This window comes from Panonychus citri, unplaced genomic scaffold (assembly GCF_014898815.1).
Source record: "Panonychus citri isolate SS breed McGregor unplaced genomic scaffold, ASM1489881v1 Contig00077, whole genome shotgun sequence".
Classification (NCBI taxonomy): Eukaryota; Metazoa; Arthropoda; class Arachnida; order Trombidiformes; family Tetranychidae; genus Panonychus; species Panonychus citri.
In genome coordinates, this window is record NW_026515482.1 from 180,162 (window position 1) to 200,269 (window position 20,108).

The 20,108-nt window shown below is 31.9% G+C and overlaps 9 protein-coding genes across 12 annotated transcripts; 4 read left to right on the forward strand and 5 right to left on the reverse strand.

Moving 5' to 3' along the window:
• Nucleotides 1–21: 21 nt before the first annotated feature.
• On the reverse strand, nt 22–2,206 carry LOC128387094 (D-ribitol-5-phosphate cytidylyltransferase-like). 3 transcript variants are annotated; one of them, XM_053346243.1, is made up of 7 exons: nt 2,048–2,206; nt 1,691–1,942; nt 1,589–1,603; nt 1,287–1,468; nt 1,110–1,204; nt 735–1,038; nt 22–664 (listed from the first exon to the last, which is right to left on the reverse strand). In XM_053346243.1, the coding sequence occupies exons 2-7, from the start codon at nt 1,813–1,815 to the stop codon at nt 234–236; spliced, it is 1,152 nt and encodes a 383-aa protein (XP_053202218.1). In that variant the 5' UTR covers nt 1,816–1,942; nt 2,048–2,206; the 3' UTR covers nt 22–233. The 3 variants fall into 3 exon arrangements, with proteins under 3 accessions (XP_053202218.1, XP_053202219.1, XP_053202220.1); XM_053346244.1 differs by having other exon boundaries at nt 1,691–1,896; nt 2,048–2,202; XM_053346245.1 differs by having other exon boundaries at nt 1,691–1,857; nt 2,048–2,196.
• Nucleotides 2,207–2,578: 372 nt separating this feature from the next.
• LOC128386747 (solute carrier family 46 member 3-like) lies at nt 2,579–4,394 on the reverse strand. Of its 2 annotated transcripts, XM_053345821.1 has the most exons (4): nt 3,947–4,394; nt 3,725–3,877; nt 3,602–3,661; nt 3,018–3,114 (listed from the first exon to the last, which is right to left on the reverse strand). In XM_053345821.1, the coding sequence occupies exons 1-4, from the start codon at nt 4,368–4,370 to the stop codon at nt 3,110–3,112; spliced, it is 642 nt and encodes a 213-aa protein (XP_053201796.1). In that variant the 5' UTR covers nt 4,371–4,394; the 3' UTR covers nt 3,018–3,109. The 2 variants fall into 2 exon arrangements, with proteins under 2 accessions (XP_053201795.1, XP_053201796.1); XM_053345820.1 differs by having other exon boundaries at nt 2,579–3,661.
• A 669-nt stretch (nt 4,395–5,063) lies between these two features.
• On the reverse strand, nt 5,064–5,813 carry LOC128386770 (solute carrier family 46 member 3-like). The gene has a single exon (XM_053345844.1). It carries the CDS (start codon nt 5,811–5,813, stop codon nt 5,121–5,123), a length of 693 nt encoding a protein of 230 aa, XP_053201819.1. The 3' UTR covers nt 5,064–5,120.
• A 65-nt stretch (nt 5,814–5,878) lies between these two features.
• LOC128386769 (uncharacterized) lies at nt 5,879–6,908 on the reverse strand. The gene is made up of 3 exons (XM_053345843.1): nt 6,367–6,908; nt 6,132–6,284; nt 5,879–6,068 (listed from the first exon to the last, which is right to left on the reverse strand). Exons 1-3 carry the CDS (start codon nt 6,788–6,790, stop codon nt 5,881–5,883), a joined length of 765 nt encoding a protein of 254 aa, XP_053201818.1. The 5' UTR covers nt 6,791–6,908; the 3' UTR covers nt 5,879–5,880.
• A 606-nt stretch (nt 6,909–7,514) lies between these two features.
• Nucleotides 7,515–9,566, forward strand: LOC128386757 (rhoGEF domain-containing protein gxcJ-like). The gene is made up of 3 exons (XM_053345831.1): nt 7,515–7,826; nt 7,893–8,070; nt 8,175–9,566. The coding sequence occupies exons 1-3, from the start codon at nt 7,728–7,730 to the stop codon at nt 9,503–9,505; spliced, it is 1,608 nt and encodes a 535-aa protein (XP_053201806.1). The 5' UTR covers nt 7,515–7,727; the 3' UTR covers nt 9,506–9,566.
• A 456-nt stretch (nt 9,567–10,022) lies between these two features.
• LOC128386761 (mucin-2-like) lies at nt 10,023–12,738 on the forward strand. The gene is given in 2 exon segments (XM_053345834.1): nt 10,023–11,510; nt 11,512–12,738. Coding segments are annotated over 2 exon segments (1,941 nt in total). The 5' UTR covers nt 10,023–10,517; the 3' UTR covers nt 12,460–12,738.
• On the forward strand, nt 12,556–13,665 carry LOC128386973 (probable DNA-directed RNA polymerases I, II, and III subunit RPABC3). The gene is made up of 2 exons (XM_053346101.1): nt 12,556–12,581; nt 13,194–13,665. Exons 1-2 carry the CDS (start codon nt 12,556–12,558, stop codon nt 13,663–13,665), a joined length of 498 nt encoding a protein of 165 aa, XP_053202076.1.
• A 1,197-nt stretch (nt 13,666–14,862) lies between these two features.
• On the forward strand, nt 14,863–17,071 carry LOC128386759 (transcription factor kayak-like). The gene is made up of 2 exons (XM_053345832.1): nt 14,863–16,125; nt 16,433–17,071. The coding sequence occupies exons 1-2, from the start codon at nt 15,364–15,366 to the stop codon at nt 16,724–16,726; spliced, it is 1,056 nt and encodes a 351-aa protein (XP_053201807.1). The 5' UTR covers nt 14,863–15,363; the 3' UTR covers nt 16,727–17,071.
• Nucleotides 17,072–17,195: 124 nt separating this feature from the next.
• Nucleotides 17,196–18,426, reverse strand: LOC128386760 (uncharacterized). Its single transcript, XM_053345833.1, has 4 exons — nt 18,118–18,426; nt 17,929–18,032; nt 17,641–17,865; nt 17,196–17,523 (listed from the first exon to the last, which is right to left on the reverse strand). The coding sequence occupies exons 1-4, from the start codon at nt 18,263–18,265 to the stop codon at nt 17,332–17,334; spliced, it is 669 nt and encodes a 222-aa protein (XP_053201808.1). The 5' UTR covers nt 18,266–18,426; the 3' UTR covers nt 17,196–17,331.
• Between the last annotated feature and the right edge of the window lie 1,682 nt (nt 18,427–20,108).

Here is a 20,108-nt window from a genome sequence, read left to right on the forward strand (position 1 = left end):
TCCAGATTTAATTGTCTTAAATTGAACAATAAATCAAAAATTATTGTTTATTGTGATAATTTATTGGAAACATTGTAAACAATGTTCGTATAACAATTGTCAGGGTAAGTGATTGTGTTTTTGGATGTTTGTTTGGTGGTAAATGGTTTGGTTTTGGTGTTGGCAAAAAGACTGAACAATTTGGATTAATGAAAAAAAAACAACCAATTAGATGATAGATAATATCAATATAGTCATAGAAAATGAACATAACCACTGAAGTGATCGTGATTCCAAAGCATAGTTCCCAAAAATTTAATAATTTTCGCTGGATCACTTTTGTTTGATCCTAAAATGTAATTGTCTGTACTTGATTTAGTATAACGGACAACATCACAATATTCAGATTCCTCTAATTCCTGGTGGAATAGAATAACATGGGCCCAATTAGAATACTTTTGTCCTCTTAGGATAGATTTTTCTTCGTTTTTGAAGGCTGACCAACTCTCAAGGAACCAGAAAAAGACTAAAGATTCATTTGGAGCACATTGATTGTGACCATTTCGATATGTTTCAATGTAGACTTTTTTGAAGCGTTTCTTCAAGTCCTTTTCTACTCGTTCAATCAGCAAGAAATCATCATCAACGCTTGAAGACATTGGTATTAATTTTATGGTCCTTATTTCTGAATAAGATGAAAACAAAACAATTTGATAAGATATTAATACAAACTGGAACAATTTAGAATCACTTACCTTTTAGCATTCCCTCTACAGCATAAAGATCCTTTTTATAAGTAACTTTAAATAGATTAGAAGGAGATCCTCGAACAACTTTGGTCTTGACATCGGTATATTTTCGTACCAAGTCCATACATTCAGTGCCATTATCAAGATCGAAATCAGTTGCTCCATCATAACCCTTTTTAATCACTTCGTATCTGAATACTTGAGGCATTTCACTTTGTTTGAACAAATTATGATCAAGTATATCGGAGACAAAATTTTCTGAATCAATTTTTACTGTAGTTGATATTAAATCGCAAATCGGTCCTGCTGCCTGTTTAACGAAATACAAGATAAATATTAGAAACCGGCAGACTAATAATTAATCAAATTTACACCAATTACCCCATTTTCTTTTGCCATCTCAATTAATTGGGACAGTAAATTTGAGTCTACCATCGGTCTGACTCCATCATGAATAATAACTAATTCAGGTCGATCTGTTAATAAGGAAGCAATATAGAAATATAATTAGAATCATTGATCCCGAGTGATTAACATGTACTAACACAATCAACAAACCTGGTCTTTTGTGTAGGTAATTCAAAGCTGTATTAATTGAACGATGTCTACTATCACAGCCTAAGATGACAGTTAGTGATCCCTTTTCAAGTTGATTTGAAAAATATGACAGAACCTCTTCTCGGACAAGACTCATATATCCTTCGGGACAAACTACAACAACAGTTAAACCATTTCGAAATCTAAACAATTAATAAAGAGAACAAAAAGAGAAAAATAATTGACGTCAGTTTGATGTGTGAAAATCACAAGCTATTGTTGATGGAGTGAGGGAATTGGGTGAAGTGAAGAGCTACACTTACACTGTTGACGATAATCTGGAAATGAAAAGAGAAACAAATAAATAAAATAGTATTAGAAAATGAAAATTGAATTATTGATGATCTATCGATTATTGTACTTACTTGACAAATGTAGATATTGTATAATAAAGTAAAGGTAGGCCATCAACTTTAACAAATTGTTTGGGTGGTGAATTATCAAAACGAGAACCAGTACCAGCAGCTGGAATAATTATCCCGATGCTCATTGTTAATTATAGATGATTGAAATGGTTAGAATCCGTTGATCACTAGGTGAAGAAGGTTAATTGGTCCAGAACAAATTAGAACTAGAATTAAAAAATGTTCTTTAATAATAATAAAATGAACATGTTTCTATGCGGAAGAGAAGAAGAGTAAAGAATAATCAAAAGAATAAAAACCGTAAACAGTGAATCAGAATTAAGATGGATTATGAAAGGGGCTGATCAAAATTCTTACCTTGAGAATATCAAGATAAACGTACCAAATTGTTGAACAATTTTTTCTAAATTTAGAAGAATAAAGATGAGCAACAATTACTTAATACATTTAATGTTCTGATTAAGGTTCAATTAACTAGAAGCAATAAAATAATAAAAAAAATGATAGAAGGCAAATTGAAATTCGTAAGATGGAGCCACTGATAGAAAAAGAAGAGAAAGAGAAAAGTCTTTCTTTTCTCTGAGAGAAGCAAAAAAGTAAACAAAACGTAATATTTTCCAAAATATTTCATAGATGGAGCTACTTTCATTTTAGAAATTAATTTAATTAAAGGACAATCGTAAGAAATTCATTACAGTCCTCGACAAATACAGTCTTGTGCAAAAGTTTAGAGACAACAATCAATTGATTGTATAAACTAAATTATACATGAACACTGGTCAATTCGACGAAGATATTTAATTGTCAATAACGTTGTTAGAGATTCCGAAAACTTTTTTCTGCTATTGTTTTAAATAAAAGGGACAAACGAAATTAATTTATTTTCAGTGTAATTTACAGTTAACTTGATTTTTTTATTCTTTTTAACGAAAAGTGTTGACAAATGGACAATCAAAATTCAATCGTTTCAATCTCTCTAATCGATCAAGTCAATAGATTTGATTTTTACATTTCGTTTGTTATTTTCTTCTTGTTTTCGCTTCTCTTGTTCTTGTATTAACTTAATCTCAATTGGATCCCATTTTTTTCTCGTTAAACTGAGCCAAAGTGATACGATAAAAGGGTAAAACATAATCACTGCTCCCATATGATGAGCTGCTCCAGGGAGAGTAGCGATTGTTGCATTGAACAAGGATGAATAAATGAAAGTTCCTAATGTTGGTGCGATTGATTCAATACATGCAAGTAAAGAAAAGATTTGACCAGTTTCTTGGTTATCGATTATTCTTGATAAAATTGATCGAGTGCAAATTGCAAATAATCCAGAGAAAATCATCAAAGACTTTGCAATAAAATAACCGACTGAGTCGAGATAACCACCAAGAATTGACATTGAAATAATAGATGAAGCTGAACCAATTATGCTAAGAGATGTGTCAGAAAAATGTAATTTATGAATGAAAAGCAATGAAAGCAGCGGACTGATTAACGCACTGACAAGTGCGATTGTGGCAGAGCTGTAAGAGTATTCGGATGCATCCCAATGATAAATTTTCTGTGAAAATTGGAATCCGATAACTGTTTCATCGAAAGCTACGATAAATACAAGAGTCATGTTAATGAGTAAATTCCATAAGATTAACCGCCGATTGTTTGATCTCGAATGAAAACAAACTTTTACTATTTTTATGAAAGTCAACGGACTAAAAATCTCCTTTATCACAGTGAATAAACTTTTCGGCTTCAATAAGTCAGTTTGTCTCATCTCATCGATATTTAAATTTTCACCAGGATTGTCCATTTCTTTGGATATTTCAAACTTATTGTCAATAAAAACAAGAACCCAAACTAGTCCAATGAAAAAAGTTACGAAACCCGTCACGAAAACGGCAAGATAGTTTCTGTACTGACCTGAAATCCAGGGTTCAGTTATCAACAGCTTACCTGCGATAGCGGTCGCCAAGGGGTTGGCTGTAAATTAAAACATAACTTAAATTATATCGACAAAACTACGAGTGACAATTTTGAACTCACCGCTGAAAGTGAACAAATCGAGAACAGCAAATCTTATAACTCGATATTTGGGCTTCGTGGTTCGAGCAATATAAGTATACGACCCTGTATATACAATGAATGCACCTCCAGTTAGAGCATATGGAATGCACTTCCACAGTAAATGATACGTATCTTAAAGGGGAATTAATAGAATCAAATGAGATAAAGTGAAGAAATCGCAGATTCGGTGACTTTTCATACTCGCGTTGAAGTAGTAGACATTTGCGATGGTCATTATCCCACAGAGACATCCACCTAGAGCAGGTAGTGCCAGAAGGTATTTCAGTTGGTTCGGATAAGCGTCAATCCAATAGCCAAAGAAGATCATGGAGAATATTCCTGGCGATGACATAGTCAACATATCATAAACTGCGAACGTAGTTGAATAGGCCAACACTTGATTCTTCAAATCTTGAAATTCGACTTCAGCTGATCCAAGTTGAAGACATTTGGATACTTCGACTCTAAGGGTATTGATACAATATTTATCTTGGACTAATTGTGAATAAGTGACCAACGGTAATCTTAAACCAAATGAATATAAAGCGACATAAAAATCAACTCGTAAAATCGATAACAATTTAAATATTTCGGACAGTTTATAATTGAATAATTCGTCAAACATTTTGGTTCACCTGAATATCGTTGATTATCCAATCAAACATAATTGTTTCAATCAATTATCAATACTTAAATAGACTCAGTTCTAAATCAGGATGATTAGATTTTTTTTCAAGATTGGTTGTAACTGTAACAACCTAATTTAAATCTTGATTGTCTTCGGGTTAACATTGACCTTTGGTAAAACAATCAATTAATAATCTAATTATTAATATGTAACTTTTATATAAACTGATATGTTTAATTATATAACATATTGAACAATTAATTCCTTGGAAACAGAATGCGGAAATGAACTTAATTATTAGTTCAATTTTATTGTCTATTACTGTTTATCTTAATTAAAAATAATTGTCTGAATAAATACAATTCAGACTATTGGTAACAGTTTTTGCTACATCGATGACCTTGACCCATTTTCTTGGTTTCTCATCACTTTATCCACTATCTGTAAATTAACCAAAGAAACTAAAAGATATAATGAAAAAGATAAATTGGAATATGAAACAACGACTAAGACGATAAGTAAATTAAACGAACGATATTTGTGAATAAAAAACTTGTTCAATGTGACGAAGCTATTTAATTGTCTATAATGTTGTTAGAGATTCCGAAAACTTTTTTCTGCTATTGTTTCAAATAAAAAGGGACAAACGAAATTAATTTATTTTCAGTGTAATTTACAGTTAACTTGATTTTTTATTCTGTTTCACGAAAAGTGTTGACAAATGAGGACAATCAGAATTCAATCGTTTCAATCTTTTTGATCGATTAGGTCAATAGATTTGATTTTTACATTTCGTTTGTTATTTTCTTGTTGCAATTTAATCTCAATTGGATCCCATTTTTTTCTCGTTAAACTGAGCCAAAGTGATACGATAAAAGGGTAAAACATAATCACTGCTCCCATATGATGAGCTGCTCCAGGGAGAGTAGCGATTGTTGCATTGAACAAGGATGAATAAATGAAAGTTCCTAATGTTGGTGCGATTGATTCAATACATGCAAGTAAAGAAAAGATTTGACCAGTTTCTTGGTTATCGATTATTCTTGATAAAATTGATCGGGTGCAAATTGAAAGCAAAGCCATTATTGGTCGTAAACTTTTAGCTAGAAAAAAGCCCGCTGGCTTCAGATAACCACCAAGAATTGTCATCGAAATGATATAAGAAGCCGAACCAACAATCGAAAGCGCTGTATCAGAATAATGTAATTTGTGAATCAATATAGCCGGAAGCACCGTACTCATAACTGCGCTAATTAGTAACATGATAGCGGAATTATAAGAATAAGTAGAAACATTCCAATGATAAATTTTCTGTGCAAATTGGAATCCGATTGTCGCATCGTCCAAATAAGCAATGAACAATATCGTCATATTAATTAATAGATTCCATAAAATGAATCTTCGATTATTTGATCTCTTACGAAAACAAACTTTCATCATATTTTTACAGTCGCTGGATCGAAAATATCTTTTACGATCTTGCTGAACGTTTTTCTTTTCTCATTCTCTATACATTGTCACTTGAATCTTTGGCTGATTCAAATTGGTCATTGACAAAAACCAGAATCCAAATTAATCCAATTAAGTAACATACAAAACTCACAAACAAAACAATCAGATAGTTTCTTGGCTGATCAGGTAACCAAGGCTTAATTGTCAACAATTTACCGGTAACTGCAGTTGCCACGGGACTCGCTATGAATCAAATGAATATCGTTTCAATATCGTTTATTGATTTCTCTTAAGTTAAGCGCTTACCAAGAAATAAGGCCAAATCGAGAACGGCAAATCTAACTGCTCGATATTTAGGTTGAGTGGTTCGAGCTACGTAAGTATAAGATCCCGACATTACTATTAATGCACCACCAGTCAACGCATATGGAATTGACCTCCACAATAAATGATTTATATCTAAATGTAGATACAGATAGTTGAATGACAATTAAATTTCACGATCAAATGGAAATTGATTGGAAATTAATGAAAGACTTACGAGCTTTAAAGTAATAAACATTTAAAATTGTAGTTACTAAGGATAAACATCCACCTAAAGCAGGTAAAGCTAAGAGATATTTAATGTGATTCGGATAAGTGTCAACCCAGTGACCAAAGAAAAGCGATAAAATAATTCCGGGCGATGCTGTTGTTAATCTATCATAGACTGCGAAGGTCGTTGAATAGGTCAAAACGCTATTTTTAATATCTTCGAATTCAGGTCCAAGTGATTCGAGACGAACACATTTTGATACTTCGACTCCAAGGGTATTGATACAATATTTGTCTTGAACCAATTGCGATAAGATGACCATCGGTATACTAAAACCAATATAATACAAGGTAACATACAAATCAACTCGTAAAATTGATAACAATTTAAATATTTCCGAGGGTTTGCATTTGAACAATTTATCCAACATTTTAATTTACTTTAATATCTTTGATTGACCAATAAAGTCTGATTGTTCAACCAATTACTTAAATAGTCCCAATTTCTGGGCTAGTTCTTAGTCGCTCATCAATCTATTGAGATCTAGATATGGGTTGATAATAATCATAGCAACAACTTAATTTGAATGTTAATTGTCTTCAATTTTACACTGATTCTCACTTATTAGCATTAATAGTTAATTGTGGTTCTTAATCAATATAACTTTGTGATAGCTAATTACATGATTTCATGATAAAATACAAATCCTTAGAAACAGAATATGGAAATAAACTTCAATCTTAATTTTATTATACGATTTATCACCCAGAGCAATTTAAATTGTTACAATTTGAAGTCAACTTTCAGCCGACAATCAGTTTCAATGTTAAGATATTGTAATTATTAACAATATCAAGTAAATTTTTCCTCAATCCTACTGATATGCTGATGAATCTTAATAAAATTAATTGGTGTTCAAAGAGTTTAGATTCACAATTAATAAAAAGTTGATAATTAATTAGAGCCAATCAAGTTAGATGGAGCCTTATGCTTGGTGATAATTACTTATTACAATAACGAGATTAAATCAACATTAATTCAAATGTTTGACTTTCGTGTTGAGTTAAGAAAAAGTTGATTGTCTTGCAAATTATTATCATTTAATTGGATTAGTTTCAAAGAGTAAAAACCTCTCTACTCTTTGATTAGAATTGAATCATGAGAAGCATTAAATTGTTAATCAAAGCATTTATGTTATTAATATAATTTGTTAACTGTTCTATTCGATTAATAAACTGCGTAGTGGGGCAAATACAGTGTGAATTTGATTAAGATGGTAACTTTATCTGGAATATTTATTTAGCCATGTGATTAGCTGATCATCTTAATCCAATTTGTGTCAATTAAAACAGATCATATTCCAACCAATGGACTCTGCTCATTTCAAATTGTGGGTTGTGGGTCTTATCGCAGTGCTCATAGTACCAATTATTATCTGTAATCCGACTGATCCTCGTGGAGTTGATGTAAGTTGATACTCTGTTGATGTTTTGTATTAGTATCGCAATTATTTTTGGTTAACTTTTTTTCAGGATGATATTCGTAGTGCATTAGGTTTACAGAACAAGGAGACAATGAATGGTCGATTTGAGAGTAATAAAATTCAAAAAAAGCCTCAAAAACATGCCATACAATTAGTGATCAACAAAAATCATGCTAATAATCAATTCAAAAGAGATACGACCGATTCTAAAAAAGCTTTGCCTCCAGGTAAGTTTTCAAATTTATTATTATTAAAAATATTAAAGATAATGATTATTATCAGTCTGCTATTTAGATATTGTCTGTAAGAATTTTAATCTATTTTTAATCAGGTGAAGCAATTGATGGCAAAAAATCAAACAGTTCATCTGAATATTCCGACCAATCAAATGTACCCAATCTGGGACCAGGGAAAAGTACCACACCATCACCAGTAAATAATACAGTTAATGGACTGGAAAATAATACGAAATCGATAATCAACTTTGATAAATTCTTAGAAGAGATATCAAATGTTATTATTATACTTGAGCCAAAGATGGAGAAAAGTAACAAAAGCATATCACTGGTTGGCAAAGTCATGCTAAAATCTGATAATCAAACAATTCCGCTTGATTCCATTGAATTTGAGCAAAATTCACTAGAAGATATGTTTCGAAATCTAAAGGAAAAATTGCAAGAACAAAGGAATGACAATTCGAGTCAAACCAATTGGACTTCAACAAACAATAAATCGGAAAACAATATTGAAAATCAGATTAACGCCCAACCAAGTAAAATAAGTCCAACGAATTGTACTTGTGTTTGTCCAAAATCAAATTTTGATGAAAACTTGACTCCTAAATCGATTCCAACGCAGGTCATTACACCAACACCACCACCACCACCACCACCATCAGCACCACAAATAATGTCTTCTACAACATCTATCGTTGCTAATGTTACTCAATCTCCAAGCCCAATTATAACCTCACCACCAACAACTACGATCCAACCAATTTCAACGACTACAAATTCACCACCAAATATTACTACTACCACTACACCGGTAGTACCATCGAGAACATTGGATCCTGAAGAACTAAATGAAATTATCGAAAAGCTCATCTCTGATTTATTGCTTAGCAAACCAAAACCTATCCCACAAACACCATGGAATCCTGATGGTGCTAAGCCACAATATCGGGGCTCAAACAATCCTTATTTGGAAAATGAAATTGAAACTAGAGACAACCAGAATAATCAAATGAACTCACAAATTGTCAAATTGATTAATTCACCAGAAGTCAGAGGAATTAATGAATTATCCCAGCCTGATCAATTTGTCCATCGTCGAGATCAAAATGTACCTTCAAATGTTCAAAAAAATCACTTTTCTCAGCCATATGATCCACGACAGAAAAATTCAGATTACAATCGATATAATGTCGAAAGTAAAGCCGTAAATAGAAATGTACCAAACGGGTACGATCAATATGTGCCTTTTGCTGTCGAAGAGATTGTCCATCGTCGCTTGACGCCTCAGGCCAAAAGAGATTTCACTACAAGAGTGGTTAGTCAGGTCATGGGTAATGCGATGAAACCTCAAGAACTATTCAAGGAAACGTACATGAGATATCCACCTCAACCGAAACCATCACAATTTCGAAGAAAACTATTGTAATTTTGTCGAAACTGTTAATATAATTAAAGGACCCAATTTAATCTTGTTAAGTAACTATTAATACTTCCGTGAATGAAATCACAATTTATTAATAATGACAATCTCGTACATTGATCGTTTCTGTTCAAACGATAAGTGTTTTGTGATCAATGCTGAGTACCAATAATTATAAGATTCAACTCAAATATTGGCAAAAATGGGTTGATAATTTTATTCAACTCGCAACTATTAATAATTGTGAACTGATTTTCTGTTACTGAACTTGATTCAGTTTAAGTATTAAATTGATTTAAATTTTAATCATAATATTATATAATGAAAATGATTAGTTGATTTGATTTCAATCATATTGATAAAACTAAATTTTTCAGGTACGTTAATATAATGAAACAGTTAACTAACTAGTTAGACATTAATAGCATAAGAAAGTCCAAGGTTGATTTTCAATTAAAATCTATTGGTAATCATTTTGTTAACACACGTATTCATCGATTCGCTGATTAATTGATAAATATCTAAACTTGACGGAATTTTTTATACAATATTAGTATTCAAACGCGATTTTCTCGAAAACAATTGACCAGAAATATCATCAATACAAATTTAATGCAACTATAGAATACAAGTTCTTTTGATTTGATTGTTTGTGTTATTCGACCAATTTTATTTAAAAATCTACATCAGATGCGTATTAAGAAGTCTCCTCAAGTACAAAAATTCTGAGAAGAACGCTGAATCGACAAATTTAATGAGTTGTTTCTGATAATTGAAAATATTGTGATTAGCTTTGAATGGTTTTGTGTAAAAGAAAAGAGCTTATAGCCAGAGCTTATAATTGATTGTATATTACCGTTTGTCTAACAAACTGATAGTTTGGACAATGTTTTTCTGGACACCTTTAGTTTTAAAAAAGCAATGTGCATTATTTTTACTAATAGTAACAATGGTTATGAATTTCAATTGCGCGAATGGACAAATAGTCAACGAGCTAACAGAATATTCTGGTCGAAAAATGGACAACAATAGTTCGAGAACACAGACACCACCGACAACACCATCGAAAACACCATCGACCACACCACCGACAACACCATCGAAAACACCACCGACAACACCATCGACAACACCACCGACAACATTATCGACCACACCACCGACAACATTATCGACCACATTATCGACCACATTATCGACCACATTATCGACCACATTATCGACCACATTATCGACAACACCATCGACAACACCACCGACAACACCATCGACCACACCACCGACAACACCATCGACAAGACCACCGACAACACCATCGACCACACCACCGACAACATTATCGACCACATTATCGACCACATTATCGACCACATTATCGACCACATTATCGACAACACCATCGATAACACCACCGACAACACCATCGACCACACCACTGACAACACCATCGACAACACCACCGACAACACCATCGACCACATTATCGACAACACCATCGACAACACCACCGACAACACCATCGAAAACACCACCGACAACACCATCGACCACACCACCGACAACACCATCGACAACACCACTGACAACACCATCGAAAACACCACCGACAACACCATCGACCACACCACCGACAACATTATCGACCACATTATCGACAACACCATCGACAACACCACCGACAACACCATCGAAAACACCACCGACAACACCATCGACCACACCACCGACAACACCATCGACCATTATCGACCACATTATCGACAACACCATCGACAACACCACCGACAACACCATCGAAAACACCACCGACAACACCATCGACCACACCACCGACAACACCATCGACCACACCACCGACAACACCATCGACAACACCACCGACAACATCATCGAAAACACCACCGACAACACCATCGAAAACACCACCGACAACATTATCGACCACATTATCGACAACACCATCGACAACACCACCGACAACACCATCGAAAACACCACCGACAACACCATCGAAAACACCATCGACCACATTATCGACAACACCACCGACAACACCATCGACCACATTATCGACAACACCATCGACAACACCACCGACAACACCATCGACCACATTATCGACAACACCATCGACAACACCACCGACAACACCATCGACCACACCACCGACAACACCATCGACAACACCACCGACAACACCATCGAAAACACCACCGACAACACCATCGACCACATTATCGACAACACCATCGACAACACCACCGACAACACCATCGAAAACACCACCGACAACACCATCGACCACACCACCGACAACTCCATCGACAACACCACTGACAACACCATCGAAAACACCACCGACAACACCATCGACCACACCACCGACAACATTATCGACCACATCATCGACAACACCATCGACAACACCACCGACAACACCATCGAAAACACCACCGACAACACCATCGAAAACACCACCGACAACACCACTGATAACACCATCGACAACGACAAAGACATCACCAGAATATTCTGATCGAGAAATAGACAACATCAAATCGAAAACGACGTCATTATCAAATGTCACACAAATTAACCAAGATGAGATATTAGAGATAACGGCACCAACGAGTTCTCGTAGTAAAATGAATCAACATGTATCACCAGGTACTATTATGTATCGATCAAATTCGAATCTCATTAATAGTTCATCATCTGCGACTTATGAAAACTTTAATCTATCTAAAAAAAATATGTCTCAACAAATCACAGGCTCGCAAAATACAAGTAATCAACCATTAGCTATCGAAAAAGCGCATTCACAAATCCCCTTAGAAGTGAAACGGGCAGTTTTTAATGATGTCGTTCGTCAGTACTTTTCACTCGCTTTGGCTAAGAAAAGTAAAAACAAAAACAAAAATAAAGAATCGACGAGTTTTCAAATAGACGAAACCGCTTAAATCTCCATATCGACCAATGAAACGATGTGAGTCGTGGTTATAAAGTCCAACAAATTCAAATTCGCGAATCTTCAATTCTTTGTATGTTTGGTCAAAATGTTACTGAACTCGACTAAATTGGTGTAAATTAAATCATTATATCATAGAATGAAGATGATCAGTTGATTTGATTTCAATCATAAAACTAAATTTTTCAGGTACGATAATATACTGAACCAGTTAACTAGCTAATAAATATAAATAACATAATAAAAGTTCAAGGTCGTTTTTTAATTTAAATCTATTGGTAATCATTTTGTTAACACATATATTCATTGATTCGATGATTAATTTAATATAAATAAACGAAATGATTAGTTTCTTACTTTGGATGAGAAATCATGAATCACGGAATTGACTCAATTAGATGAAACATTATCACGATAAACATAATATTATCAATAATTGTCATCTAAATTGAAACCATTTTAAATTAAAAGGTAAATAAAGATATCAAGTAATCAAAAGCTATTAATACAATTAAGACACAATTAACTGATAAAAGTAGTGACATCTAGAGACGAACAACTAATTGTTAAGTTTAAATTTGTTCACATGTTTTGATTATTCATCTCATGTAATAATTGGGTTGATTGAATTTCTTTTATAATGGATTCTGCTAATATTTTATTTTCTGAGAATTTTATTGTAATTGATGATAATTGTGATAATGTTGTCGGTGAAAATGTCAACAGAATTCATTGTGAAGGTGAAATAACCAAAAGTGATCTTTTACTCGATGTTTTGTCTTCGGTGTTCAAAGTAACCAGCGGTCAAACTCTTGAAGTTTTGTTAGTTAAGGAAATACAAGATCCTGTTGTCGATTTCGCCGAAAATGGTGACCCTATTCCTCGAGTTGACCCATTGGACACTTCATCAATTCTACCCGAATACTCATCATACGAATATATTGTTCACGGAAAAATCTATGCAATAGAAAATAAGATGATTGGTACTGAGCCGATAATCGCAGTTCTTGCTTCGTTTGGTGGTTTATTGTTTCGTCTTCAATTACCATTAATTTACTCATCTAGTTGGGTAATTGACAATAATTTATTTCTCCTAATTAAACATCAGCTTTCGTTAATGCAACCACCGACTATCCATCAACCCGAGAAAAAGGTCAAAAAGGAAATCAAAGTTAAGATGGAACCCGATTCATCATGAAATTCACTGATAAACTAACATCTACAGTTGATTGTATTTCGTTATTTATTTGATCAAATTAATTGTAACTTTATTCTGACAATCAATTAAAGTCTCACGTTTCAACTAATCATTAGTTACCAATGATTGTTGTTTTTTCATAACATTGAAACATGTGCTTTTGAAGCGGACAATTCAAAATCTCTCGTTTTCTCAACTAATTGATTGGATGAATTTCAAGTTATCTCTTTGATTAATAAGTGGAACTGATTAATTAAATGAGTTGAAATATTAGAATTCTAAAAATTTGAACTATTTTATACTTTGAGAAGGGGCAATGATCAATTAGAATTCAATTATTGTCGTAAAAGGAAATAAACAAACATTGACCTTCACAAACAATTTCGATTATGATTAGAGTCTAAACTCTAATCATTTTAATCACACATTCTAATCAAATGTGTGTTAATTAACTTTGTAACACATTCGCAATCTACCTGATGGATGAGTTTTAATTGTACTTGATTGATTGATTAACACAGAGAACTGTTAATTTTCCAACATGAGAAAAATTTATTAATTAGTTAATCTGATTGTCAAATCAATGATTCCATGAGTTTATCTATCATCTGTAATGTTGATTAAACAAAAAAAGATGAGTATTTAATTAACAATTAACAACTTAACGTCATTAGATAAAAATATTCACTTACTTACTGAAAATTAGTTTTAATCAATTTTTAAATCCGCTCCAAATTAATCAGTTAATAATAATCATGACACATTCTAATCAATCTATTGACTGATATTGATTAAGACACAATCAAGAATCAATATAAGTTTCAACAATTGTCCATTTGATTGTGATAACTTATAATCGTCAATCTATTCAACTGATTTAAAACTCAAATGTACTAATTGTTTATCAATTTAGTTAATAGGAAAATCTATCTTGATTTTGAGTCGATGGATTCAAATACCATTTAATTGCCCTTGAATCTAAATGTTCAACAATTAAAATCCAAATTCATTTGAAACTGATTACCTGATTTTTAATTGTTTCATTTTAAACTTTGATTAACACTCATCATCTATGTGTTAATTGTTTTCCCTCTTAGTTTTTCCTATTTAATCACAATCAAAACAATTAATCAACTCAAAAGCCTCAAGTTAACCATTAGTATTAATAGAAAGGGATTATTGTTGTTAATTTACAGTCAGATTGATTTGATTGGTTCCACCCAATTGATTGATAACAATTAACTGATCATTTGTAAGATTATCAGTAGGACAAAAATAAATGATCATCAAATTAACTAAATTAAATCATAACATTCGCTAACCTAGTTAATTAAGAGGTGACAAGTTTTTTTATTAATTAGTTTCTCTTTTTTTAATTGTCGCAAGAGACAAAATCGTCCCTTTAATTGCTTTTGTTTAATTGTTAATCTCACTCGACAAGTGAGCAATTATCTCTGATTAAAATAATTTGTTTATTAATCTATTGATTAGACTAATTTTTAATTCAACACCATTAGAATCATTCAATTTATTTTAATTGTAACTCTTTAATCGTGTAACTAAAATAGTGAAATCACTTCAATAGATTTTGTTATTTTTTCGTATGAAAGTAAAAAAAATTGTAACTCTAATTGATTGTGATTCTTAATCAATTAATTGCTATTTTCTCCTAATTGTTTTCTTACCTTGATCTTAATCATGATTGATTCAAATTATCTCAATATTCCTGGTGACTTGGAATTGATTCCAAATAATTTACTCTACTCATCACCACTTGATTCGTCACCTTCATCATCTTTAAATCAATCAGAGTTTTATGATTACTTAGGTAATTACGACAATCAAAATAATCTCAACAACAACAATCTAATTGATTTTTGCTACACCGATTTAACCAACAATACGGTCAATCTAAACAATCCCAATCCTCTTGACCATTACTATGACAATGATTACAATGGAGACAATAACGATGGTTACAATCTGACTAATTTAACTAATCAATTAGTTGAAAATCAACCAAGTCAATCAATCTCATCAACTTTTGAAGCCTTATCACCAATCGTTACATCCTCATCTTCATTAACAAGCCAAGTTAATCATCGTTATTCATCAGGCTCATCAATTTCATCAGCATCTTTATCGTCAACAGATTATTCATCTTCTCATCATAATCGTCCATTGTCAAACACAAGCGTTGATTCAATTGATGCAAATCGTTCAATCGATGGTTGTAAACGAGATCTAATTAAGGCAACACTTAATTTCGCAATTAAAAGCCGTCGACGATCAAGAGGATTGGGTGACATTGAATTTAAACATGTTAAAAATCAAAATCAACGACCATCAAGTTGGGCTGATGAAGACGACGAAAAGAAAATGTCCCGACGAGAAAGGAATCGAATCGCTGCTCGAAAATGTCGAAAAAATCGTAAACTTAAATACATTGGATTAAATAAGGTAATTAACTTAATCGATTAATCAAATTCTCATTCTTATTCTTCCGGTGATTGAAAATATAATTTCCAACTTAAATTAATGTTGTTTTTACACTTGTAAACAAAAGCACGAGACTTTGATCAAGCTAATTAGTGATTAGATTAATCAAATTAATAATCACAATTGATCAGCAAATTATCATTCATTTTTTTCCCTATGAAAAAAGCTGAATCATATTGATAAATTGATAGAAAACTAATTAACTTTTGTGTATCAAGTTTAATTGTTGATGTTTCTTTCTTTTTCTTTTTCTATTTACAATTAATAGACTATGGAAAATTTGGATAACGCTAACAACAATTTAAAGGAACAATTAGATAAATTGGAGCGAGAAAGTGGAAAACTTGAAGATCTATTGACTTCACATCGATCACAATGTTACCTGGTCTCGTGGTCATCTCAGCCCATGTTGACTTCCGCTTCCTCATCCGTATCATCCTCATCACCTAATCATTTGTTAACAATTAACAACAAGAACAGCAATTACTCACAATCAGGTGAATCTCATGGATTTATTTCTTACATTAATCAATCTCAACTCTGGCCTAATGCATTACAATAAATCGGGATAACTGGATTAACCGTTAATCCATCGTCACATCAATTTAATTACTGTTTTTTTAATGTTAATCTATTACTTAAAACTTGAACACGTACTCTCAGTCCAGGATTAGGCTTTTTCTGATTTAATTACTCAACTCAAATCAGTGAAAATCTCACAACAATTTATTTATCTCTAATGTATCTCAATCACTGTTGATTACCACCAACCTCTTGTACTCGTTGTAAATTTTTCACTCAATCAATTAATCTTGATAGTTGACTAATTGTTGTCTCACCTTTGTTTTTTTACTTGTTAAATGATTTCAATAAAATTTTGTAATAATTTTTACAACAATTTTCCTAATTCCAAGTAAAAGACAATACAATTTACCTGCAATCATTTAAATCCAGTTAAAACTTACCCGGGTAACAATTAGAGAGTCGAGATAAAACTAAAAAATTATTCTTCTTTTTAATCAACAAGAAAGTTCATTAACAATTAACAAATCTTTAATTCTGTAAGTTAAAGTGTAAATATATTATTATAATATAATCAATTTTACTAAACAAATATAACGAAACCTTATAATCCTTGAATGGCAATGGAACCAAGAAAAACTTTCATCACAATAAACAATTATCGCCTTGATGATTTACTCCAACGGAAACTTGTCCATTATTTTCAACAGTTTTCATGAAACCGACCATTTCATTGAGCAAAGGCTCATGACCTGAAACTCCGGCCTCACATTTAAGTTTAACTTTGTCCCAATCCTTGACTGATTTATCAATCATTTTCTTTTCTTTCAATGCGCCCTGCAATTAAGAGAGAGAGAGAGAGAGAGAGAGAGAGATAGAAATTGAAATTTTAACACTCACGAACATCGAAATGTCCAATTTCGATCACAGAGAAAAATGACCAGCACAACTTACGACTGTATCAAGACAGGCACAGTCCGTCATCTTAAAGATGTCCACGAATCCAGCGTTACTACAACAGGCCATTCCAAGTTTCATAACGTTTTTCTCTTTGCTCTTTTCCTCTGAACATTTACTGAATTCGCTGAACGTATTTTTCTCGCACATGGAATCGCCGTCCTTTAATTTACTGAGACATTCCTTGAAAATTGCTTCTATCCCACTGACCAGCTCATCTTTCTGTTCCCAATCAAATTGTCCAATGTTAATTGTTAAATATTAATTGTTAATTGTTCCTCTTACCTCTTTACACTCCAAGTAACTTGCGACCTTTGCTAACACTGGTTTAACACCCTTTTCAATTACAGTGTTAAGGTCAGCGCCGTTTACCTTTAGATCACAATTACCTGAGAAAATATTGATTAGAATTGTCATTTAATTGTTGGTTTAACTTATTTTCGTTGATTAGTTAATTGTGTTCAATTTACATACCACAGATCTCTTTGTATGAAGCTTCTGCTGCTTTTTTAACTGGATTAACTTTACTCATTCCTGCCATACAATTACCGTTAACTGTGATTGATTGTAAACTTATGGTGATCACAATTAAACCAATGATTCCGTAAATGTTAATCGACATGATTGTTATTTTTTTGTTGATAATCTTTAATCACTTTGTAAATTAAATTAAATATTTTTTTTACGATAAGTTATCAAGTTGATCAAATTGATATAATCAAAAGTATATCAATTGATTAAATTATTTAAACTAATTCTCACTCGTAAATACAAAAACTGATTACAATTGTTGATCTAAAAATCTCATTTTATACTTAAATTGTTAAGGGATGATCAATAATGATCATTATGATATTAATTGTTGATTCAGTTACCCAGTCATTTAATTGACAGTATTAAGGACCATTATGTTTTTTGTGTAAATTGTTCAAATTTTCATCATAATCAACGAAACAATCAAGGTCTAAATTCACAACTGAATCAATATTGAAATGAATAGGAGATTAATTATCTTTTCGTATTATTAATTTTCCTTAATACTTTTTGTTGTTTATTAATCTTCTTGTTTGCATACATTAAATTTTCAAGAGCAATTAATTTGGTTACATTAGACTAAATCACATCAGTTAATCATAATTAACTTTTTTAATTTCATCAACGTTCATCCAACTCAGAAAATTATCAAAGAAATGATTTAATTATCAAGCTAAATATTAGTTTTTCTATCGATTACTTTACCTTAAAGTAATTAACAGTTATGATTTTCTGGAATGGTTTGATTGTTAAATTGATTTGAATTGAGTTTTTTTAATTGTTTAATGATAGCTTGTCCATTCAACAGTTTACCATTGTGATTACATAACTAATCACAATAAAAAAGTTTTAAATCAATCCAGGAAATTGGAGAATCGGATTAACTGTATTTTTCAACCATTCATGTTCATTGAATTAAATTGTAACAATTAAACATTATCATCGATTTGGTTATTGTTGATATCCTGGTTTAGGTTTTTTTTGTTGATTTCTTGTGCCTCGTAATCAATTTGAACTACTTTTAATCACCACGATAATTAGCACACTGAATTTGTATCATAGCAATTATCACTAGTGGTCAAGAGCTACTGACCATTGAGAGGATTTCGGTCAATGTTAATGCTAAAACAATTAACTTAGTGATTAGATTATTTAAATCAATAACGAAACATTGTTTATTTTCAACCATTTCATCATTTAAATTAGTAATCAATTGAAATTAGGTTAATTTTGCATTAAATGATTAGCTTTAATTGTCCTTGATTTTTAATTACAATGAGATCATCAAAACAATTAGAGCTCCTAATATAATATTAATTGAAATCTGATACTTAATCAGCTCAACGAAAGGACTAAGGCTTCATGATCATAATTAAAGATCATTAAATTAACAGCAATTTACAATGAACGAAATCAAGTATTTATATTCAATTAACTTTCCAATCAATTTGATTTAATTTTGATCAACCTGAATGTTTAACCTGAAACAGAATGATAATCAATTGAAAGTTTGATTAACTAATATGAAAATGATTATAATCAGTTAAAAGGTAAATATTTTCGTTGAAACTGTGAACAATTTAATCAATTGTTTGCCATTATGATTTGAATTATGTTTTAATCAACTTTGATTAGTAAGAAGTGAGAAATCAAAATGAATTGTGGGCTCGTATTTTCACTTAATCAACAATTAATTGTTATTATAAAAAATCTCATCAATTCTTTGACATTAAAAAGTTCATTGGACTTGAAGTTTGATAATCAAAGTTAATTGTGAAAAACATTTGGCTCCTTTTTCATTGATTTGTTATCGGACAATCAATAACAATTAAAATCTTTACAACTTATCATTAGTTAATTGTGAAAGTACAAGTGTATGTATAAGTTAATACATTTTCACATAATATTAGATAACAATTATCATGATAATC